The sequence below is a fragment of the Leguminivora glycinivorella genome, chromosome 9 (genome assembly GCF_023078275.1).
Source record: "Leguminivora glycinivorella isolate SPB_JAAS2020 chromosome 9, LegGlyc_1.1, whole genome shotgun sequence".
NCBI lineage: Eukaryota > Metazoa > Arthropoda > Insecta > Lepidoptera > Tortricidae > Leguminivora > Leguminivora glycinivorella.
In genome coordinates, this window is record NC_062979.1 from 23,844,482 (window position 1) to 23,868,152 (window position 23,671).

General features: G+C 40.5%; 1 protein-coding gene across 1 annotated transcript in view; it reads left to right on the forward strand.

Annotated features, from left to right (window-relative positions):
• Window positions 1-23,671, forward strand: part of LOC125229890 (cytosol aminopeptidase-like) — a 42,776-nt gene that overhangs the window by 1,325 nt on the left and 17,780 nt on the right. Inside the window, exons 2-7 of the mRNA XM_048134827.1 lie at window positions 8,653-8,762; window positions 16,617-16,749; window positions 17,444-17,577; window positions 18,792-18,954; window positions 20,143-20,342; window positions 21,776-21,881. Of these exons, the coding sequence (XP_047990784.1) occupies window positions 8,653-8,762; window positions 16,617-16,749; window positions 17,444-17,577; window positions 18,792-18,954; window positions 20,143-20,342; window positions 21,776-21,881 (846 nt within the window). The remainder of the gene's footprint in view (window positions 1-8,652; window positions 8,763-16,616; window positions 16,750-17,443; window positions 17,578-18,791; window positions 18,955-20,142; window positions 20,343-21,775; window positions 21,882-23,671) is intronic.

Genomic DNA, 23,671 nt, shown 5'->3' on the forward strand with positions numbered 1-23,671 from the left:
TATGGTGACATGAGAGCAGCCTAACTCGGTAGCAAGAGTACGACTCGTTAGCCTCGGATCTCCTTCAATTAAGGTTTTTAGGGTCCCCCCACATCTAGCGTCTCGCGAACGTCGTCGCCTCTCCAACGCCTGCGCGGCGTCGACGCCGCGCTTCCGCAGCGCCGACGCGACGTTGCGGCGCCTCTCGAACGTCGACGTCGCAGTTACGTCCGCGCGGCGTCGACGCCGCGTTAGCGCCGCGCCTCCTCGACGTCAGTGGCAGTAAACCAAAAGTAGCTTATACGTTAGTTCGTATGCCTTAACCAATTTTTTGAAAAGTTATTTCTATAATGTAGGTGCATCAAGGCGACTTGTTTACAGAGGGTCTGTGGCCTGTGTTGTATCAACTACGTTTGACGTATTGCTTCCCTGTCACACTTACGATTCCCAAGTGCGACAAATGTGTCGAAAGATTCACGGCAGGCCCTCCTCAATGAATGCTCTTGACACGTATCTTTATCTAATCTAGGTAATTATCGGAAAAACTGTCATTTCATAGAAATATTGTAAAAACACTAAACAGAGAATGTGTCGAAGAAACGGGATCAAAAAGCAATATTTACGCGTCTAGCGACCGTCATGATGCAGAAATTTAAGGTTTTTGATGAGTAGATTACGTTTATTTGCCATAATTGGTTAGTTACTAAAAATACCGGGAATCCGGTATTACAATATTAAATAAAGGTTTTGAAATCTACCCCAAAAATCCCGAGATACTGGGATCCCGGTATTGTAAGGCCTAGCTGGACGTTGGTCGCCGCTGGCATCGCGGAGGCGCTGCGCGGGCGCGGCGTTGGCGCTGCGTCGACGCCGCGCGGACGCCACTGCGACGTCGACGTTCGATAGGCGCCGCAACGTCGCGTCGACGCTGCGGGAGCGCGGCGTCGACGCCGCGCGGGCGTTGGAGAGGCGACGACGTTCGCGAGACGCTAGATGTGGGGGGACCCTTAATTTGGCTACATCAATCTTCACCGGTCGACCAGACTTAGGTTTATCTGATAATGAAAAGTCGCCACTACGAAACCGCTGGAACCATCGTTTCGCCGTGGCCTCAGACACAACTTCAGGAGCAACACGCTGACATATATTACGCACTGCTTCGGCGGCTGAATGGCCAGACTGAAATTCATATAGTAAGCAATGCCTTACATGCACTTTTAATTCGTCCATTTTCTTCCTTATATTAGCTCGGCGACAGCTAGTGAATGACTGACGAGAAACTGTGCGACTCGTCCTTTATATACTTTCGACCATAGAAGATTCTAGAACTCTCTCAAAAATTTTATGTGGAATTCAATCGATCGCTCATTACTTTCTTACCAACCCAATAGTTAAGTACCTAATGTTACCTAATCTTCCAAGCCGAGACATATGCAATAATTGCCTGTGTACATGAGAATATAGTTAGACAAATCCAAGGTAAGACTATCTATATACTCAGCGACAGTCAAGCGGCACTCAAAGCCTTCACATCGCCCAGAGTTACCTCTAGACTGGTATTAAACGGCATCCAAGCTCTTAACAAGCTTGGAAGGCAAAACAAGGTGCAACTGGTCTGGATACCGGGGCACGAAGGCTTCATTGGCAATGAAAACGCTGATGAACTTGCCAAGGCCGGATCTGAAGACAACTTCATAGGTCCGGAACCTTATGTGGGCCTTTCACAAGGAACCATTAGAACGGCTATGAAAGACCAAACAAAGGCTAGTCACCAAAAAGAGTGGGATGCCCTGGTTGGTCTGAAGCACTCAAAGCTCTTTATGCAGAGGGTAGACTCTGGATGGAGCAAAAAGCTAGGGAAGCTAGGTAAAAGACACCTCCAAATTATAACGGGGGTGTTCACAGGCCATTACGGGGTCAAAGGAATTTTGGTTAAGATGGGACACGCCGACAACACTGATTGTCGCATGTGTGGCGAAGGGGAAGAGACCGTCAGACATTTAATGTGTGAATGTCACGCCCTCGCCAGACAAAGAATGAAGAACTTCGGAGCAGGCTACCTGGCACCGAAGGACTTCAGAGAGCTACCCATGAGCCTCATCACCCGATACGTGGAAATGGTCGAGAAGCTCCTGAATAGCTGAAGGATCTTAGGATCGTAGGGGGTAATTGCACAAAAGATCCCGATGGGTCGAAGTGTATCCGTAAGGGCCCCCGCAGATTTAAGATAAGATAAGATAAGATAAGTACCTAATGTAAAGGTAGGTTTATTTTTGCTCAGTGTTGCCTAGCAGAAATTTTCACCAGCTACCACTGACACACACAACACAAGTCAGAGTTGATTTTAGTTGAGCTCCCAATATTTCCATGCAGTTACTGCAATGTAACATAACATGTAATGGGGAGCTCAACAAAAATTAACTAGTTGATCGGTCTATATCCTGGTCGAAGACATATTTAACCCCGTATAGACAGATAAAGTCTAAGAAAAAAACGTACCTCAAAGCCCTAGAGATAAAGGTGCGGTGGCCTAGATGGCGTTACACCTTTGGGGAACGCTCGGCTAGATGGCGCCATACCCCCTTATTTATAAACATTCACTAAAGTTATCAAGCCGAGTTCGTTTGTCCCTTTCCGAAGTATTGGTGTGACAGAAAAGGACAAACGAACTTTATCGGCTTGATAACTTGAGTGAACGTTTATGAAAAAGAGGGTTAGTCTGTATTTGTCCTATGCAAAGAAATATATCGTCACTACTTTTAAAAAAAATCGTATCTCACGTTGTTTCTCAAAATTAAAACGCAGTAAGTCTATATGCATTCCATACATACTTACTACAATTTTCTTTTCATTGACAGACGAAGATACAAGTTTTTTTAAAAGTAGTGACGATATGACTAATTGACTATTGTCAGGAGGGCGCTATTATTCTGATGTATTGATTGACAGTTCAGTTTAGTATTTTATTTCTTTATTTCTTTATTTCATTGTAGTCATGTGCATGATACAGTAGGTGTTACAAGTATATATAGGTAGGTACATGACGCCCTGTAAGGACACACAATATTCTTAAAGCTATACTTATGACTTATACAATATATTATCTAATTAATAGTTCTATTGCAATTTTATTAAATAATTGAAATGAGTAACAGTTAGTTTTATTTATTTCTTATTTATTTTGAGTCAATAGTTCATAAAAAGAAAAAATAATAAGGAGAATTCATAATTAAATTTTGTTATCATTGTGGAATTATAATGGGATTATAGCTTCACATTAAGAATCATTAATTAATTGCGTATATAGAATTATAATAATAAGAAATAAATAAATAAAACATTCATTATAAAAATTATTATAAAAATATTAGATGTCAGACAATAAAATATTAGATACAATGAAATATTAGATATTAGATGTGACGGGTAGTAATTTACATCAATGTTTTGTCTTCTAAGAATTCATCACAGAGAACCTCCTATAGAGTGGCAGTCTTGTATATTTGGTTCGCGATACGAGTCACCAGTGTTTGGGGTGCGAGGAGCGGGCGGGGAATGTGTTAAGAGCGCTATGACAAAAAAAGGCGATATATTGTAAAATGCACAATATTTATCGACAAAATTGTACACTTTACTCATACTAAAAGACAGTGAAAGTACTTGTTTCAGTTAGAACATCTTATTAACTGTCGGTTAAATAAAAAACATATGAAAAAAAAAGCTTTTTCAATTAGTAATGATTGTTTTTCTGATGCTCGTTTAGGAAAAACCGCGTGAAGCACAGAATTCGGAGCTCTTATTATGTACAATTTGATAAGATCACTCTCATAAATGAGGTAAATTTAAGTTCCAAATATCTTGTACTTAAGGCCCATTAAACAATATTTATCATTTAATCCTTTGAAATTGAGAAATTGAAAGTAAAACGAACTCAATTTTGTCTTGAAAATACATCGAAACAAGTGATCATTTCTCCGAAAATCTACATGTTATCGAAGTTATTTTAGTATATAAATAATCTGCACAATGTGCTTAAACTGCTGTTATCCATTTGTCGTTATAATATTTTATCATGATTTTTTGCCAATTTTTTGAAAACTAGCCTTCCTGTCGCTATTTTACCGGCGACGGACGCCTGCGATTTCAGTGCCGCGCCGGAGCTCGAGCAGGTAAGACGTATGTCGCTTTGGTCTCCGAGTTTTCATCGCAAACGTCGAGAATATTTATTGTTGTGTGGGTCGGACGCCTTGTTTCTACACGGGCTATCCTCGCATTGTGTGTGTGTAAACAGCGACCAACGAATTTGATCCTAGATCCGTAAATATTTGCTTTTGTCATACTTTGTTATGTTTGAATGTTAAAGTATTACAACGTTGTGATGATAAAAATGTGAAAATTACAATACGGTCAAGATGATAAGACACATCAAGATGGTACTCGGGATCTGATGATGGAGCCAGAAGGTGGTCACCAGTACCAGTGAACCATGTAAGTAAACGACTTCGTGTTTAGGCTCGTTGGGTTCGTCTCAACAAGACCTTTGACAAGAGGTGGTACTCAGGGTCTGATGATGGAGCCAGATGGTGGTCACCAGTACCAATGAACCATATAACTAAACCCAGAGATGGGGAAATCGTAATCGATTCCGGATTACACGATTACTTGATTTTACTTTGTAATCTGACACTACTGGGTGTCAGATTACTTGTAATGTAATCAAGTGAAACGGTAAATTACCATTACATGTAAAGGAATCACTAATCATCTATACAATCATTACTATTACCAATAACTCGGAATCATAGTCGATTCAAAATAACTGAAATTATTGACTTGATTACTTTCAGATTACGAATATGTAGTACCTCAGATTGCCGACTGTCACTTTGACACAAAAGTCATCATGGGTGTCGTAAAATAGGTTTTAGGGGGTGCTGATTACAAAATGAATGACCAATTTGGAATCTGGCAGTGCTGACTGTCACTTTGACACAAAAGTCGTCATGGGTGTCGTAAAATAGGTTTTAGGGGGTGCTGATTCCAAAATTAGTGACCAATGTGGAATCTGACATTGCTGACTGTCACTTTGACACAAAAGTCGTCATGGGTGTCGTAAAATAGGTTTTAGGAGGTGCTGATTCCAAAATTAATGACCAATGTTCAATCTGACATTGCTGACTGTCACTCTGACACAAAAGTCGTCATGGGTGTCGTAAAATAGGTTTTAGGGGGTGCTGATTCCAAAATTAATGACCAATTTGGAATCTGACATTGCTGACTGTCACTTTGACACAAAAGTCGTCATGGGTGTCGTAAAATAGGTTTTAGGGGGTGCTGATTCCAAAATTAATGACCAATGTGGAATCTGACATTGCTGACTGTCACTTTGACACAAAAGTCATCATGGGTGTCGTAAAATAGGTTTTAGGGGTGCTGATTCCAAAATTAATGACCAATGTTCAATCTGACATTGCTGACTGTCACTCTGACACAAAAGTCGTCATGGGTGTCGTAAAATAGGTTTTAGGGGTGCTGATTCCAAAATTAATGACCAATGTTCAATCTGACATTTCTGACTGTCACTTTGACACAAAAGTCGTCATGGGTGTCGTAAAATAGGTTTTAGGGGGTGCTGATTCCAAAATTAGTGACCAATTTGGAATCTGACATTGCTGACTGTCACTTTGACACAAAAGTCGTCATGGGTGTCGTCAAATAGGTATCCGGAGGTGTTTGAAAACTAATGACCAATTTGGAATCTGACACTGTTGACTGTCACTTTGACACAAAAGTGATCATGGGTGTCTTCAAATAGGTTTTCATGGGTACTGATCTCAATATTAATGATCAATTTGGAATCTGACATTGCTGACTGTCACTTTGACATAAAAGTCGTTATGGGTGTCGTCAAATAGGTTTCCAGGGGTACTGTGCAATGTCAGATTCCAAATCGGTCATAACTTTTTAAATCATTTCATTAATTTTGGAATCAGTACCCCCTAAAAACTATTTGACTACACCCATGATTCCTTTTGTGTCAAAATGACAATTAGCACTGTGAGATTCCAAAATAGTCGTTAATTTTGGAATCAGCACCCCCGGAAACCTTTTTTACGACACCCATGACGACTTTTGTGTCAAAGTGACAGTCAGCAATGTCAAGATTCCAAATCGGTCATTAACTTTCAAATCAGCACCTCCGGAAACCTATTTGACGACACCCATGATCACTTTTGTGTCAAAGTGACAGTCAGCAATGTTAGATTCCACATTAGTCATTATTTTTGGAATCAGCACCCCCTAAAACCTATTTTACGACACCCATGATGACTTTTGTGTCAAAGTGGCAGTCAGCAATGTTAGATTCCACATTGGTCATTATTTTTGGAATCAGCACCCCTAAAACCAATTTTACGACACCCATGACGACTTTTGTGTCAAAGTGACAGTCAGCAATGTCAGATTCCACATTGTTCATTAATTTTGGAATCAGCACCCCCGCAAACCTATTTGACGACACCCATGACGACTTTTGTGTCAAAGTGACAGTCAGCAATGTCAGATTCCACATTGGTCATTAATTTTGGAATCAGCACCCCCTAAAACCAATTTTACGACACCCATGACGACTTTTGTGTCAAAGTGACAGTCAGCAATGTCAGATTCCACATTGTTCATTAATTTTGGAATCAGCACCCCCTAAAACCTATTTTACGACACCCATGACGACTTTTGTGTCAAAGTGACAGTCAGCAATGTCAGATTCCACATTGTTCATTAATTTTGGAATCAGCACCCCCGCAAACCTATTTGACGACACCCATGACGACTTTTGTGTCAAAGTGACAGTCAGCAATGTCAGATTCCACATTGGTCAATAATTTTGGAATCAGCACCCCCTAAAACCAATTTTACGACACCCATGACGACTTTTGTGTCAAAGTGACAGTCAGCAATGTCAGATTCCACATTGTTCATTAATTTTGGAATCAGCACCCCCGCAAACCTATTTGACGACACCCATGACGACTTTTGTGTCAAAGTGACAGTCAGCAATGTCAGATTCCACATTGGTCATTAATTTTGGAATCAGCACCCCCTAAAACCTATTTTACGTCACCCATGATGACTTTTGTGTCAAAGTGACAGTCAGCAATGTCAGATTCCAAATCGGTCATTAATTTTTAAATCAGCACACCCGAAAACCTATACTCGTGGTATATGCACTTGAAATGTGAAAGTGAAAATGCTAGAATGACATGTAAACCACGAAGTTGTATAGTCATATTGTTCATTGGTGTTGGTGACCACCATCTGGCTCCATCATCAGACCCTGAGCACCACCTTGAAGTAATTAGAATTGTATTTGTCTTATTTTATCATCATATTAATATATATAATCGTATTAATATATACGTGTAATATTTATAATATTATTAATAAAATGTCTATGTCTATGTCTATGTCTATGTCTATGTCTATACTTTACTCTAATACTTATCATATAACAAAAGCAAATATTTGGGATGGGATCTACTTTTATAATTATTACTTTAATTTTTTAAATAAATTTTAACATAATTGATATTATTTCGCGCTATATTCTCGTATTTTCGTACAAAATAATGTTTATTAGAAACCAAAAGTTTATATCGAGATAGTAGATTGTGGTTGTTATCAAAATTCCATAGAAAGGATCAAGATTGTTTTGTCCATTATTGTAGTGCGAGCGAGTGATAAGACGTGCTAGAAAGGGTCGGCATATTGGGCTCGCGCGGCGGGTAAAATACCTAATTTCGCCCGACGCCGAAATGTTATAACGCTCTTAAGCGCGCTGTGATTGGCCGTTTCAAGGACGGCGGGCAGTCGCGCCAGATGAAAAGGGACAGAAGTATGACTGTCCCTCTACTGACGCGTAAGTGGCCAATGTAAGTTGACCTATGCCGGCTCTGAATAAATTATAAATATGACTTATTTGTGGAATGTAATGCCGTCTGTTTTTAAATTTGAGCTTCTTGTTACCTTTCCACACCATTTCACACTACAGGTGGACATCTTTAAGGCATCAAAATACCCTTTTCCAATTTTTTTGTGCGAAAAACACGCGCTGCTTTCGGGTCTGTTACTTGGTCGATACTGATCAGGCACGGCGAGCGCCCGCGCTTATATCAGTGCAAATACTAGGAAGGCTGGCCACCGCGAGTCGTCTTGTAATAGATGTCTATAGGGGTTGGTCTGTGGAATTCATTTACGGAGTAATATGCTTTGTCAAGTAATATTTTCTTAATGGCAATTTTAAATTTATTATCATCGGGTTCCTGTATAATATAGTATGAAGATAACCTAACCATAAAATTAAAATTTTGAAAAAACCCCCGACCGCGACATAGTAAATCGATTTTCATGAAACATGGCTAAGAACACTGCCGACTTACTCAGCTTTCAGACAAAAAAAAAACTAAATCTAAATCGGTTCATCCGTTCGGGAGCTACGATGCCACAGACAGACACACACACAGACAGACACGTCAAACAAACTTATAACACCCCGTCGTTGTTGCGTCGGAGGTTAAAAATAGTTCTAATGAAATTCCGCAAGATGGCGCGTAGTTATATATTTCTGGGCAGACTTTATATGTTTTTTGTTGAATGCTTGCTGAACGTTATTTTCAGAAAGCGGCCGTGTGCGGCGTTTACCAAACAAACGGCGGGTATGAGCTCTCCGAGTGGGCCGCTCAACTCGATGCAGAGTCCGGTAACAAGCTGACCAAACAACTTAATGTGTAAGTCACACTATAGGTACTTATAGATTAAATATGAGATCATACCATCCCACACATTAAAATGCGACAGTCTAAGAACGCGCATACACTACACCACACATAGATGGCGCCACAAAAATGCCTTGTTGCCATCGATTAATACGATTCGATTACCGACCATCTTGAACTTCTCGGAATCTCACTGACTTCGAAACTTAACTTCGGCCCGCACATTGAGTCGAAAGCTCAGTTAGCTGCAAAAAAGCTGGGCATCCTCAACAAGGTGAGGCATTATTTTACACCTAGGCAGCTGCTCGACCTGTACCAAGCACAAGTCCGGTCGTGTGTAGAATATTGTTCTCACCTGTGGGATGGTTCAGCGAAATACCAGCTTGCGGCGCTCGAGTCAGTCGAGAGGAGGGCCAAGAAGATCATCAATGACGACGAGCTGACCAATTCTCGACTACATAGCCTGGAGCATCGTCGGAAGGTTGCCAGTTTATCGGTATTTTACAGGATACATTTCGGTGAGGCGCTGAGGAACTGTACAACCTTGTTCCTCCGTCCCCATTTCACCATAGGACCACTAGACAATCGGCAATGCGGCATCGCATCATGGTCAGTATTCCACTAAGCACTAAGCGTTTCGCTTCAACATTTCTTTTGCGAACCGCCAAGGAGTGGAATGCCCTGCCTGAGTCTGTGTTTCCGCAACGAGTACAATCCAGTTCTCTTTAAAGCAAGAGTAAATAGGTATCTCATAGGTAAGCGTGCTCCACCGTAGACCGCATCATCACTTACCATCAGGTGTGATCGTGGTCAAACGTCTACCTATCCATACCTACTAAAAAAAAAAAAAAGATTATTTTTAGATTGGCGTTAAGTGTCACTTTCGAGCCATAAATCTATGTCAAAAGTGACACTTAGCGCCATCTACAAGTATAATCGAAAGCACAAGACATTTTTTTTGTGGCGCCATCTATGTGTGGCGTAGTGTATGCGCGTTCTTAGGCGGTCGCATTTTAATGTATGGGATGGTATGATCTTCTTATGTTTAATCTATGGTCACACTTATTTACAAGTTTCATCACTGTTGCAATTCAGTAAGTGCATAAAGGCGTATTGGGAGTTATAAAAATAGTTATTTGTTATACAAGGGGGCAAAGTTGTATTTTAACGCCGAGTGTGGAATTGAAAAACGAGGAAGTGAAAGGATTCTATAGTTGAACCACGAGCGAAGCGAGTGGTTCGAGAATAGAATCCTGAACTTGCGAGTTTCTTAACACACGAGAAGTAAAATACATTTGCACCCGAGTGTAACACAAAACTTTTCCCCTCACTATAGCGAGAAAACTACAACGCAAAAAATGCGTTTATCACTGCTTCCAGTAGTGCCACAGGTGGTAAATCATCTTTATTACTAGATTCACCTACTTTAATTAATTTTAAAGCAGTTAATTTGACTTTATTCAAGGTCAAATTACTTTACCCACTAGTGGATAAAATGCGTTTTTAGCCGCTGGTATTAAAGGACAAAACACGTGTTTCCGAGCTAGTGAGGGGAAAAAGCTTTTTCCCGGGAGTTATGTAATTTCTAGTATCATAATGAATTTGTATCTTCTTACAGTTGGTTTTATTGCAAGTGATCAAAAACAAAGTCTGTAACTCGTGTCACATCTCGGACACTGGCGATCAAATATATTTTATTTTATTTATTTAATTAAGAAACAAACAGTCTTATATAGTTATATATAAACACAGGATTTTTTTTTAAAACTAGACTTACAGTTTCCTTAAAGAAAATATTTAAACATCGTGTTCAGTAATAATTGCTACTTACACAAGCAGAGCTATTTGAACAGAGTATAACAACAAAAAAAATAAAAAAAAAACATATTTTACTTTTTTTTTTTTTACACAAAAAATATAAGCACTAACGTTTTGTATATATGAGTTCAAAACATGTTTCTTAATTGCGCCAACCTAATGATTGGTGTCATTATTATTACATTGCAAAGATAATGTTTTAAATCTATTAAGTTTTTCACAGAAAAAATCAAGACTGAAAAATTTTTCGTTGTACAACCTGCACGCCCTTCTGACAAAACTATTTTTTGCGTATGCAGTCCGACTGCGAGGTATGTAAAAGAGGGTTTTTTCCTGCAAGCGCGTTCACAACGTCTAGGCACTCTAAATGAGAGGGAATTTAATATAAACGGAGCATCAATTAAATTATTAATTACTTTATAAAGGGTTAAGATATCGGTTCGTTCCCGGCGATAACTAAGAGACGTTATATTGTGTATTCTCATGGCGGTGGCATAATCGGAATATTTATTTCTAATTCTGTATTCTAATGTTTTAGCAAATTTTTTTTGTACCTTTTCTATCCTATCACTGTGTATTTTATACAGTGGGCTCCAAACCGCACTAGCGAATTCCAACCGACTGCGAACATAACTGTTGAACAGTACCTTATACGTCAAAAGTCTCTTAAAGGGTTTGCCTACTCTTAATATAAAGCCTAACTGTTTAAATGCTTTACTTAGCATGTCATCTATGTGAGGAATAAAGGTGAGCTTCGAGTCCATAATGACTCCAAGGTCTCGAATTTGGTGAACTCGGCCTAATTTTTTATTACATAGGTTATATTCAGAAATAATACTATTTTTCTTGCTAAAAGTAATTACAAAACATTTATCGGGATTTATAGACAACTTGTTGGCATTACAATAGGACTCAAAATTATTTAAATCATCTTGCAAAATATGGCAATCATCTATATTACGAATGATTCTGAATATCTTTGCATCATCAGCATATAGTAATAAGTTTGAGTTTTTTATACATTCAGAGATGTCATTAATATAAATGATAAACAACAACGGCCCCAAATGGGATCCTTGCGGAACACCAGACGTGATAGCCTTGTACTGTGAAGTATAACCGCCCACTGCCACTGCCTGAGAACGATTCTCTATGTAGGATTTTATCCACCGGAAAAGGTCACCGTGTATACCGATATGCCATAGCTTCAACAGTAAACGCTCATGGCAGACTTTATCGAAGGCCTTGGCAAAATCGGTATACACGGCGTCCACTTGACAGTTATTATCTAGTGCGTTTAATAATATTTCAGTATAGGATATCAGATTGGATTCAACACTCCGGCCTTTAAGAAAACCATGCTGGTTTGGAATTATATGACGATGTATGGCAGTGGACAGTTGATCGGTCACAATTTTTTCCAAAATCTTGCCAAATTGGCACAATTTAGAGATTGGTCTATATTTTTCAATGTCATGGCTAACTTCACCTTTAGGTATAGGAGTGACTAGTGCACGTTTCCACATGGAGGGAACACACCCTGATGCAAGCGATTTTTTAAATAGTAATGTAACCGGTTCAACTAAATTGGAAGCACATTTATTTATAATTATAGGATGTATTAAATCTGGTCCGGCCCCTTTGTTTACATTTAAGGTTTTAAGATATTTAAGAACTAATTCTTTGGTGACGTAAACTGAATCAATTTCAAAAACCGAGTCATTTATTGGTGGAAGGTTATCTAAATCAACAGAACTGCTAGGTGGTTTCTCAAAAACCGAATGAAAGTGTTCATTGAAGAAATCGCATATTTGTGTACCACTCGAAACCGTCACACCCTTATATTGCATAACCTGTGGAAGACCTTTTTTAGAAAAAGTAGATTTTATGTAAGTCCAGAAGTACTTGGGATGAGTATTAATCTTAGTTTCAGTATAACTAATATAGTTTCTATAACATTGAGTTTCCAATTTTAGTATTTTTTTCTTTAAAAATTTGTAAGAGTCATGGTCTAAAGGGTTACCATATGTCTTCCACAGCTTATGGTATTTCTTTTTTTCATTTAAAAGTCTTCTTAGTGGTTTAGTATACCACGGGGGCTTCGAATAAGAAGTCCGTTGGGGAACCCTAGGAACATGTTTTTCTAATAAATTATTTAGTATGTCATAAAATATCGATACACAATCGTCAAGAGGTCGGCCCGAAAAGCGTTCCAACCATGCAATTTTAGATAGCTCGAGGTTTATTTCATTGAAGTTTGCGTCGAAGAATCGATGTACGAATGTACGGGCCGGCACAAGAGTACTAAACGAGTGAACAATTTTAAGTTCTATTTGAAGAGCCTTATGGTGCAAATCTTCTGGTGTTAAAGGATCATCGCTTGCGGATATTATGCAGTTTTTATTACAAAAAATAAGATCCAGAATTCGTTGATTAAAGTTTAAGCAACCATTGTACTGTTCTAAACCTGAAAATGAAAGAAACTCGCTAAGTAACTGTACATGCAAAGTGCCACCCCCAATAAGGTTCATTTTAGAACAATTTGATGTTTCCCACTGAGCATCTGAGATATTAAAGTCACCTGTTATGAGAAAAACATCATTAGGGTTTTCTATTATTAATTGACTGCAAATATCAAAAAAGTTTTCCAACGCATCCTTATACAGTGGACCGTGAGGTAAATAAACACAGCAAATATTCAGGGACGACTGGCCCTGTGCGGCGCGCTGAGTTAGAGGTATAGATACCCAGACACACTCGGAAGCGGCAGGCGACGGGCGCGGCCAGTCGCGGCGCGCCGGCCGATGCTCACGGCGCACCGCCACCGCCACCCCACCACCGCGCTCCGCGCCGCTCGCCTCTGCAGATCTATCGCAGCGATATAATACGTACCTGTTGTCGAACAGTTCCCCGTCATAAATATTTGAATTCAACCAGCTCTCGGTCACACAAATGAAATCATATTCCGACATTGAAACATGGGAATAAAAACATTGCGTTTTTGTGCGTAGTCCGCGTACGTTTTGATAATAACCGTTGAAATTAACAGTATTCGTTACGAGTGTTAAGAAATACACAGCCATTATTACTAAGCATTATTTTATAATTCAAATTATAAGTTTTTTCGTTATACGTTGTGAATTATAGGTATTTGAAAAATAGAAATCAATATTGGTTAGACGTTGTGAAGCAAACAAGAAATATTGGCAACAATTTATTTGTGAATCGGGTGACAGAAACAAAATATTTACTTTTTTTGTATAGGCAGCGCAGGTGGTACATTTAACTCGTACATGTTCGAGGCTCATAGTGATAAGGAAAATTACATTCAATAAATAACACAGGTTCGGGTTACAAACAACGACAAAGTTATTAGGCGCAATTAATGTAATTTTGATATAAAGAGATCTCAGGATTGATAAGAGGGACAGTCATTTTATTTTATTAAAATCGAAATTGTTATTTATGATCATAACCTTAGAAGTTTCGGTTTTTCTAGCAAGGATCTTACAGTCTCGTATCCATAAATACATGATTTTATTATCCTTCTTGAGGTCTCGTGCGCGTTTAAGCAGCATCTTGCTGGCCGGAGTGAGATGATCGCCCAAATAAAGATTCAATGACGGCCCGTGAAGGCCAATCGAGGACGTCGTGATGCCCTTGCGCGCACGGACTGCTGACAGAAGCTGGTCCTTATAAGCACGCCTGGTAAACTTTACGATGACAGCTGGCTCGCGGTACGTCGTCGTTCGCCCCTCGTCGTTATCGCCGCCGATGACCTTGTCGTCACCATGCTGGAAACGTCGTACTCGCTGTATGCTGTCGACAAAATGAGCCTCGAACTTTAGCCCTACTACAGTATAAATGTCCTGTAGGATGCTGATTAAGTTTTCTCCTTTCTTGAAGGGCAGGCCAGAGATTTCAATATTGTTAATCCGAGAATACTGTTCTCGCGCATCAAATTCCTGTTGGAGGGTGCTTATCATTTTTGTCGCCGTATTAAGATCCGATTGTAACTTAGCCACGACTTCGGTTTTTTCCTTCAATTGAGTTATACTGTCCTCTGCCAAGGACACGCGAGATTCCATCTCACTTAACTTTGTATTTATTTTGTCGATACCATTCTTGCACGATACCAGGTCAGACTTTATTAAACGAAAATCGTCACGAAATTCATGGATCTCTTTGAGGATGGAGGCAAAACCCTGCTGTAACTCGGCAGATGAAGCACTGGGCGCAGCTGGTGATGAAGTAGGGTCCTGCGGGGGTCGAATCTCAGCTGGTTCCGCATCCGTAGTGAGATTATTGCAAGCACGGCACGATGCACACCGCCATTTCTCTTTTTTCTCACTCGTCATTTTGCGATGCGTAGTTTCAGCGAGACCAGCACATCCAAAATGTAAAATCCCTTTGCAAGCACTGCAATTTACTCCATCCATAACTTCAAGACGACACTTAGCACAGATCATTATGAAAAATTATGATTTTATTAAAGCGGGACTCTGTCCGAAACAACTCTGTTATAGTGTATTAAAGTCGATAATCGTATGACGCGATAAGATTCACACGACGTAAACAAATGAGTCACACGGTAGGCCGCACGTAGCAACCGTTCGGGACGAATACCTGGCGATAACTATATGGCGATATATGAAAGAGGCGCGTTCCTAGCACACAGTCTAAGCTCGTGTAGGTGAACGCGTACTATGCTTGTATGAGTGAGATATGGCAGGTCGACTGTTCGCGTTTTTGACAGGTGGTAACTGTGAGGTAACCGAGAGGGGGTGGGCGGCACTTTCGGCGGGGACCAGGAGTGGCCATACTGTACGATAGTACTCTTTATTATACAGTACTCGGGGCGTAAAATGTAGTGCAAACTAGGGTCTTTAAATCTCTCCAGAAATCCGTCTCAAATTAACTATACTCTCGTTTGCAATGCTTAACAATAAACATCATCATCCTCCTTGCGTTATCCCGTCATTCGCCACGGCTCATAAGAGCCTGGTAGTCCGCTTTGACAACTGATCCCAAGATTTGGCGTAGACACTAGTTTTACGAAAGCGAATGCCATCTGACCTTTCAACCCGGGACTTTTTATTGGGATTAGTCCGGTTTCCTCACAATGTTTTTCTTCACCGAAAAGCGACTGGCAAATATCAAATGACATTTCACATACAGTATAAACTAACGAAAACCATTTACTGTAACCCGTAAATGTCCAGGTGATACTGAGAAACTTTTACTATGGGACCAACACCCAAAACGCGAAATAAAAATTTACTCTCCCATAGGAAATACTTACTATAAAAATAAAACTACCTATGAAACTGTCAGAAGATATTTTCGTGATTTCGGGGTTGATCCCATAGTAAAAGTTTCTCAGTATCACCTGGACATTTACGGGTTACAGTAAATGGTTTTCGTTAGTTTACATACTGTATAGATTTCGAAAAACTCATTGGTACGAGCCGGGGTTCGAACCTACGACCTCCGGATTGAAAGTCGCACGCTCTTACCGTTTAGCCACCACAGCTAGTCTCATAGACAATATTTTTATTATGATTCCCGCCCGTGCCCTTGCTACTGTTTGAATGTGGTTATAAGAACTTTGTGACAGGAGCCAGTAATGGTTGTATAAATTACCTACTATTTCTACACTACAAGATATAACCTAACCACAAAATTAAAATTTTGAAAAAGCCCCCGACCGCGACATAGTGGACCGATTTTCATAAAACATGGCTAAGAACACTCCCGACTAACTCAGCTTTCAAACAAAAAAAAACTAAATCTAAATCGGTTCATCCGTTCGGGAGCTACGATGCCACAGACAGACACACACAGACAGACAGACAAACAGATAGACAGACACACACACAGATAGACACGTCAGAGAGCGTGTTGCTCTTTCCAAAGGCTGGTTTTTCAGGATCTGGAAGTCACATTAAAAAAACCATGACTGATTTCCAAAGAAAAACACCTTGAGATACAAAATCAATCATAATCTATGTAACTTCCACTATATTCTAGAGTATTGTTTTGTTCTAGGCTGGGAGCTGATTTCAAAGTGGGCCAGGCGGTGGTTGTGTCAGATGTGGGCCAGTACGAGGCTGTAGCTCTCAGCAGCTTCGGGCCCAAGGAGGCTGCCGAGGATGAGCTGGAAGGTCTACACGAGGGGAAGGTAAGGACCGCCCTTGCAATAGTTCCTTTTCATAGAGTACGTCACATATTTACATACATACAATTATAAGATGTAATGTTTTGAAAAGAAGTGGCCCGCCGAGTTAGGAAGATCAGCGCTGACCCTGTGGTTAGCATTACGCTGAGGCGGGACCATTTCGTGGTAAACAATTCTATCAATGTGTTTTCTTTTTCTTTGTTTTTTAATTATTATTTTTTCGTTTAACTTTTGAATATGCTTGTATTGTTTTATATGTGTATGTTGTTTATCACGAATAAATGATTGGATTTGATTGGATTTGGATTTGGAGTTTCTTGCCGGTCCCATAGTGGATCCTCCCAACTGAGGGGGGACTGAAATCTTCTCGAGGCTGAGGCGTAGGGTTAGAGCCGGCGTAGCTTTATTTGACGTTCATATGCGCATTGTAATATGCCTACTTGAAAAATAAATATTTCATTTTCATTTACACGCCTGTATCTCATAAAGGGGTAGGCAGAGCACATGAACTACTCAAGTTTCAGTGCCACTCTTGGCAAAAAGGGGTTGAAATAAAACGAAATTTTGACATTGCAATGACAGGTTGCCGGCCTCTCGCCTACGCCACAATTTAACCCATATCCCACAGTCGACTTCTACGACACCCACGGGAAGAAAGGGGGTGGTCATATATTTATAATATTAATATAACTTCCAGGAAAACGTGCGGTGGGGTATAGGCGCCGGTCACAAAGTGCTAAGTCCGTACGGGTTCCACAATCTGCAGACTTGGTACGACCCCGGACAACACCCGGACGCTAGTGCGGAGAGTTTCACGCTTGCAGAGTGGAAGTAAGTGCATACGCTCATTTTATAATCTGTCGGTTGCGGAGCCTTTTACTGTGAGACTTTTTTTAGGCTGTGGTTGCGTCCACAGTATAAAATCTTTTGTGTTTTTAATCTGTCGGTTGCGGAGCCTTTTACTGTGAGACTTCTTTAGTCTGTGGTCGCGGTCGCAGAATGAAAACTTTTGTGTTTATAATCTGTCGGTTGCGGAGCCTCTTTCTATAGGAGTGTTTTAGTCTGTAGTCTTCACGCCTGCCCGGGCGCCAGTGCTGAGAGCTTCACGCTCGCAGAGTGGAAGTAAGTTCATATACTCATTTTATAATCTGTCGGTTGCGGAGCCTTTTACTGTGAGACTTTTTTAGTCTGTGGTCGCGGCCACAGTATAAAATTTTTTGTGTTTTTAATCTGTCGATTGCGGAGCCTCTTACTATAGGAGTGTTTTAGTCTGTAGTCTTCACGCCTGCCCGGGCGCCAGTGCTGAACTTCACGCTCGCATTGTGGAAGTGTGTCCATGTATTATTGTTCTAATCTGTAATTTGCCGCGACTCTTAATATAGGAGTTTAGTAGTCTGTGGTTGCGGTCACAGTATAAAACATTTTTGTGTTTTTAATCTGTTGGTCGTAGAGAGTTTTACTATGACAGTTTTTTTAGTCTGTGGCCACCACGCTTTCCTGGACGCTAGTATTGAAAGTTTCACGCTCCCAGAGTAAAAGTAAGTCCTTATACTAATGTTATAATCTGTCAGTTGCGACGCCCCTTTAGCTCAGAACATATAATACTAGAGAGCGGAACAGCCTCCGGCGGAAGTTTCCTAGTTAGCTCATTGAACATACAGTTGTCGTTGTATGCGTGATGACCCGATTCGCTAGTCGTTCGCATGTACACATCATGGAACAGGAGCTTCAGCGGGAGTTTTAGTGAATCGACCACAGACTTAGTATTTACCTGTGAAATGTGATCCCATGGGCTTGGAAATTATACAAGTCACTGCGATATTTACAAATAATTATTGCACAATTCGGCATTTTGGACAATAACTGATATTTATCGGTGAACAGCGCGCGTGTACACTCGATGACAGCGGACGGCGAACTGGCGGCGGTGTAGACCCAATGGGCCTACATCTGCGACCCGGCCGCGCGCGGCTTGTCCTCTCTATAGTATTTAATGTTCTGAGGAATCGACGCAAATATTTCTAAAATTCAATTTACCTCCTCAGGTTCGATAAGTTCCGTCACCGTCCCCCCCTCCCGCCGGGGGGGCAAATCCCGGTAGAGTCCGACGATGGCAAGGAGGGCCAGATCCGAGGGCAAGCCCAGAACTGGGCCCGATATCTGTCCGACATGCCGGCTAACAAGATGACACCCACGGATGTTGCACAGGTAATAACTTGCAATTACAAAAATACACAGACATACAGTCACCTGCAAGAATATGTCACACAGCGACCGCAAAAATATCCGACACGACCTTATTTTTAGAGCCATAAGAGCCTGTCACATATTTTTGCGGCCTGCAACATGCTCAAGTTTCAGTGCCACTCTTGGCAATTGAGGGGTTCATAGAAATAGTTATTTGCTATACAAGGGGGAAAAGTTGTATTTTAACGCCGAGTGTGGAATTGAAAAACGAGCAAGTGAAAGGATTCTATAGTTGAACCACGAGCGAAGCGAGTGGTTCGAGAATAGAATCCTGAACTTGCGAGTTTTCTAACACACGAGAAGTAAAATACATTTGCACCCGAGTGTAACACAAAACTTTTCCCCTCACTACAGCGAGGAAACTACAACGCAAAAAATTCCACAGTAGTTCCACAGGTGGTAAATCATCTTTACTAGTAGATTCACCTACTTTTATCAATTTTAAAGCAGTTAATTTGATTTTATTCAAGGTCAAATTACTTTACCCACGAGTGGATAAAATGCGTTTTTACCCGCTGGTATTAAAGGACAAAACACGTGTTTCCGAGCTAGTGAGGGGAAAATAAAATTGTGATATCACAAGTATTTTATGGACAGCCAGTAAAACTATTTGCATTTCTCCGTGCAACATAGGATATGCATAGACGTTCATACTTTCCGCCACACACCTGTGGCCCGTTTCTCGAAAGGTACAAGCCTTGTATTACAAGTGTGTTTCCATAACAACCCATACGATTTGACAGTTCGCGCACTTGTAATACAAGGCTTGTACCTTTCGAGAAACGGGCCCCTGGGTGCGTAGCCGAATGGCACTAACGCTCACGAAACGCTCACGAAACGAAACGCTAGTAGATATCTATCCCTGTCGCTCTTGCGTATTGGCGCGACAGAGCCGGACTACGTTTCGTTTTCGTTTGGCGTCGGAGAAATGCCATTCGGCTACGGGGCCTGGTCCACTCTCAATAATCATCCACGATGCCAAAGTGTCAGAAACCATAGTAATATATATGTCTAACACATAATTAAATTTGATTAACACTAACGTCGCATTTGCTTCGTCAGATTTGCCATACAGTACAGTACATACAAAAGTGTTTTCGTCAAATCATCGAATATACATTTCACAACCCACTTTTCATATTTTCCCAGGAAGCGATAGACGTCCTATGCCCGCTAGGTGTCAGAGTAACCGCCCACGACAGACATTGGATCGAAGCTAACAACATGCAGGCGTTCCTGACCGTAGCTAGGGGTTCTTGCGAACCCCCCATCTTTCTAGAGTGCGAATACAAAGGTCTGGAAAGCGGGAATACTATTCTGATGGCAGCAAAAGGCGTCACTTTCGATAGGTAAGCTATAGATGTGCTATACCCGCTAGAAATAAAACAATATGCAGGCCGTCCTTACCGTAGCCAGGGGTTCTTGCGAACCCCCCATCTTTCTAGAGTGCGAGTACAAAGGTCTGGAAAGCGGGAATACTATTTATGGCCGCTAAAGGTGTCACCTTCGATAGGTAACTGTCAGAGTAACAGCTTATGACAGACACGGGGTCGAAGCCAACAATATGCAAGCGTTCCTTACAGTAGCCAGGGGTTCTTGCGAACCGTCTGGAAAGCGGGAATACTATTCTGATGGCAGCAAAAGGCGTCACTTTCGATAGGTAAGCGATAGAGTTACAATAACCGTCTAAGATAAACTCTGGATCGAACCCAACAATATGCAAGCGTTCTCAACTGTAGTCAACTGTAGTGAGTTATAGAAAAATCGTTCTCCCAAGGGAATAATATAGAGTGCAATAAAAATCGAGCTCTCAGGGAGGCGCTCTTAGCCTCCGCCAACCTAAACCCATATGACGTTTGCGCCTTTATACACATTTTGAGTAAACCAACTTCAGACACGGCGAATATGGTGTATTGGTTGACGGACGCTATTCTTAACAATGTAATTTGAGGTTTGAGGCCATGCAAAGCAGACTGACAGGGCCGATATGTAATTTTTATAAAGGTCCTTTAAAAATAAATTGAAAAAAAAAGGGAATAATGAAATTTCTTGTACCGTACTTAACTTTTTTGCATCTAGCTGCTTGCTACTAACTCGAGTCTTTAAATCGTTCCGGCAAGCCGTCGCGATTTAACTTACTCTCGTTAGTAATATTCAACTTCCTCCCCTTGTTGCACAATGTACTATTTTCATCACACTCGTTCGTAAACGGTGTTATTACATGCCTGCATACTGATACGTAATGAGCTATTTTACCTCCCCTAGGGTGGTAAAGTGAATATCTGGTGCCTTCCACGACCTGTCAAAAATTACAAGATAGCGGACGAATGTTCGAAATGTCAGCGTCGGTATTTCAATACAGTTAGTTTAAATTTTGGGTCTTACTTCGCGAGTGTGATGAAACTGTTGAAAAACATTGTGTATATCACGGGCGGTTGAAGGATTACATATATAAATAAATATTGGAGAACACCTTACACAAATCAACCTGGCCCCAAACTAAGCAAAGCTTGTACTATGGGTACTTATATACATAGAAAACATTCATAACTCAGGAACAAATATTTGTGCTCATCACACAAATAAATGTCCTTACCGGGGTTCGAACCCGGGACCGCGGCTTAGCAGGCAGGGTCACTACCAACTGCCGCCAGACCGGTCGTCAAAAACAAACTCGAGTTATTAAAGCTCTCTTTCGGTGATGGGCTTCGTACGGCCTCTTGTTCGTAATCCTTCACTTTCCGCCCTTAATACAATGTCCTATTATTTTCTGTGGTCGCAGCGGCGGGCTGTGCCTGAAGCGGCCGGCCGACATGATCGAGAACCGCGGCAGCATGGCCGGCGCCGCCGCCGCGCTCGGCGCCATACAGGCGCTCGCGAGACTCAAGGTAACACTTCAGGACACTGTTTTATGCCTGTGTACAGCTTGACAAATAAATATAGTAGTGTATTAGTACACATGGCGCTATATTACCGCACTAGTATTAGTATATTCTTGCCCATTCTTGGTTATCATATGGAATTATCCTATGGGGGAATAGCACAAATGTAGAGTCACTATTCCTGTTACAAAAAAGGTGCATAAGAATATTAGCAAATATAAATGAAGAAGAGAGTTGCCTGCCTTATTTCAAAAAAATGAATATTTTAACACTTACCTCTTTGTATATTTTCGAATTATGTAAGTTTGTTAAAAAACAAAATCAATTATTTGAGCGTACACGAGACAATTTTCCCAGAAATCAAAACCTAAGGAAAAGAAATAAACTAGCAAGTACTTTTACAAACTTAAAAATAGTAAATTCTGGACCGTATCATATGGCAGTAACAGTGTACAACAACATTCCTTTAGAACTCAAACAGATAGAGAAAGAGTCAATATTCTATTCGAAACTCAAAAAGTTTCTGATTGAAAACTCTTTTTATAATATAAAGGAGTATCTTACTAATACGTTTTAATATTTTACTGTGTGCTAGTTTTTAAGACCTAGTCTGTAAGTGCTTACATTGCTGTGCCCTAACGGGGTTTATGCTGGAACTTAAATATGTGTTATAAAATCTTGTAAAACCCATAAAAGCAATAAATAGTGTGATACTATACAGCACGACCACGGATGATTTTATTAATTCTGATGCGGTACAAATTCACGAAAAAAAATGTACTTTTTTGTACTGACGTTTAAAAAAAACGTACCCTTATGATTTTGGAGTTTCGACATAGGGCCCGGGGTCGTGCTAGGTAGGTACTCCCTGGCACGACCACACTATATTTAATGAGATTTTAAATTTCTGTTGCAGTACAAATTCACGAAAAAAAATGTACTTTTTTGTACTTACCTTATAAAAAAAAATACCCTCATGGTTTCGGAGTTTTGACATGGAGTGTGGTCGTGCTAGATAGGTGGTACTTCCTGGCACGACCACACTATATTTATGTTTAATTTGATGGTCAAATTAATACTAAACAAGTGTTTTGAAATTGTACTATGTAAATTACTTCAAAAACTTAGTGCGGTCGTGCCAGGGAGTACCTATCTAGCGCGACCACTACCCATGTCGAAACTCCGAAACCATGAGGGTACTTTTTATAAAAAGGTAAGTACAGAAAAGTACATTTTTTTTCGTGAATTTGTACCACTACAGAAATTAAAAAAATCATTAAATATAGTGTGGTCGTGCCAGGAAGTACCACCTATCTAGCACGACCACACCCCATGTCAAAACTCCGAAACCATGAGGGTATTTTTTTTAAAAGGTAAGTACAAAAAAGTACATTTTTTTTCGTGAATTTGTACTGCAACAGAAATTTAAAATCTCATTAAATATAGTGTGGTCGTGCCAGGGAGTACCTACCTAGCACGACCCCGGGCCCTATGTCGAAACTCCAAAATCATAAGGGTACATTTTTTTTAAACGTCAGTACAAAAAAGTACATTTTTTTTCGTGAATTTGTACCGCATCAGAATTAATAAAATCATCCGTGGTCGTGCTGTATAGTATCACACAATAAATAAATTATGAATATGAATATGAATATGAATATTAATATATATCTCGGATCGTGGGCGTATCATACCAGAACCGTTGTCAGGACCTTCCGTAGCTGTTTATGAGAGCTTTCAATGAAATACCATGTTCATATCACAGAATTTACTGCACAAAACCGATTATCAATCAA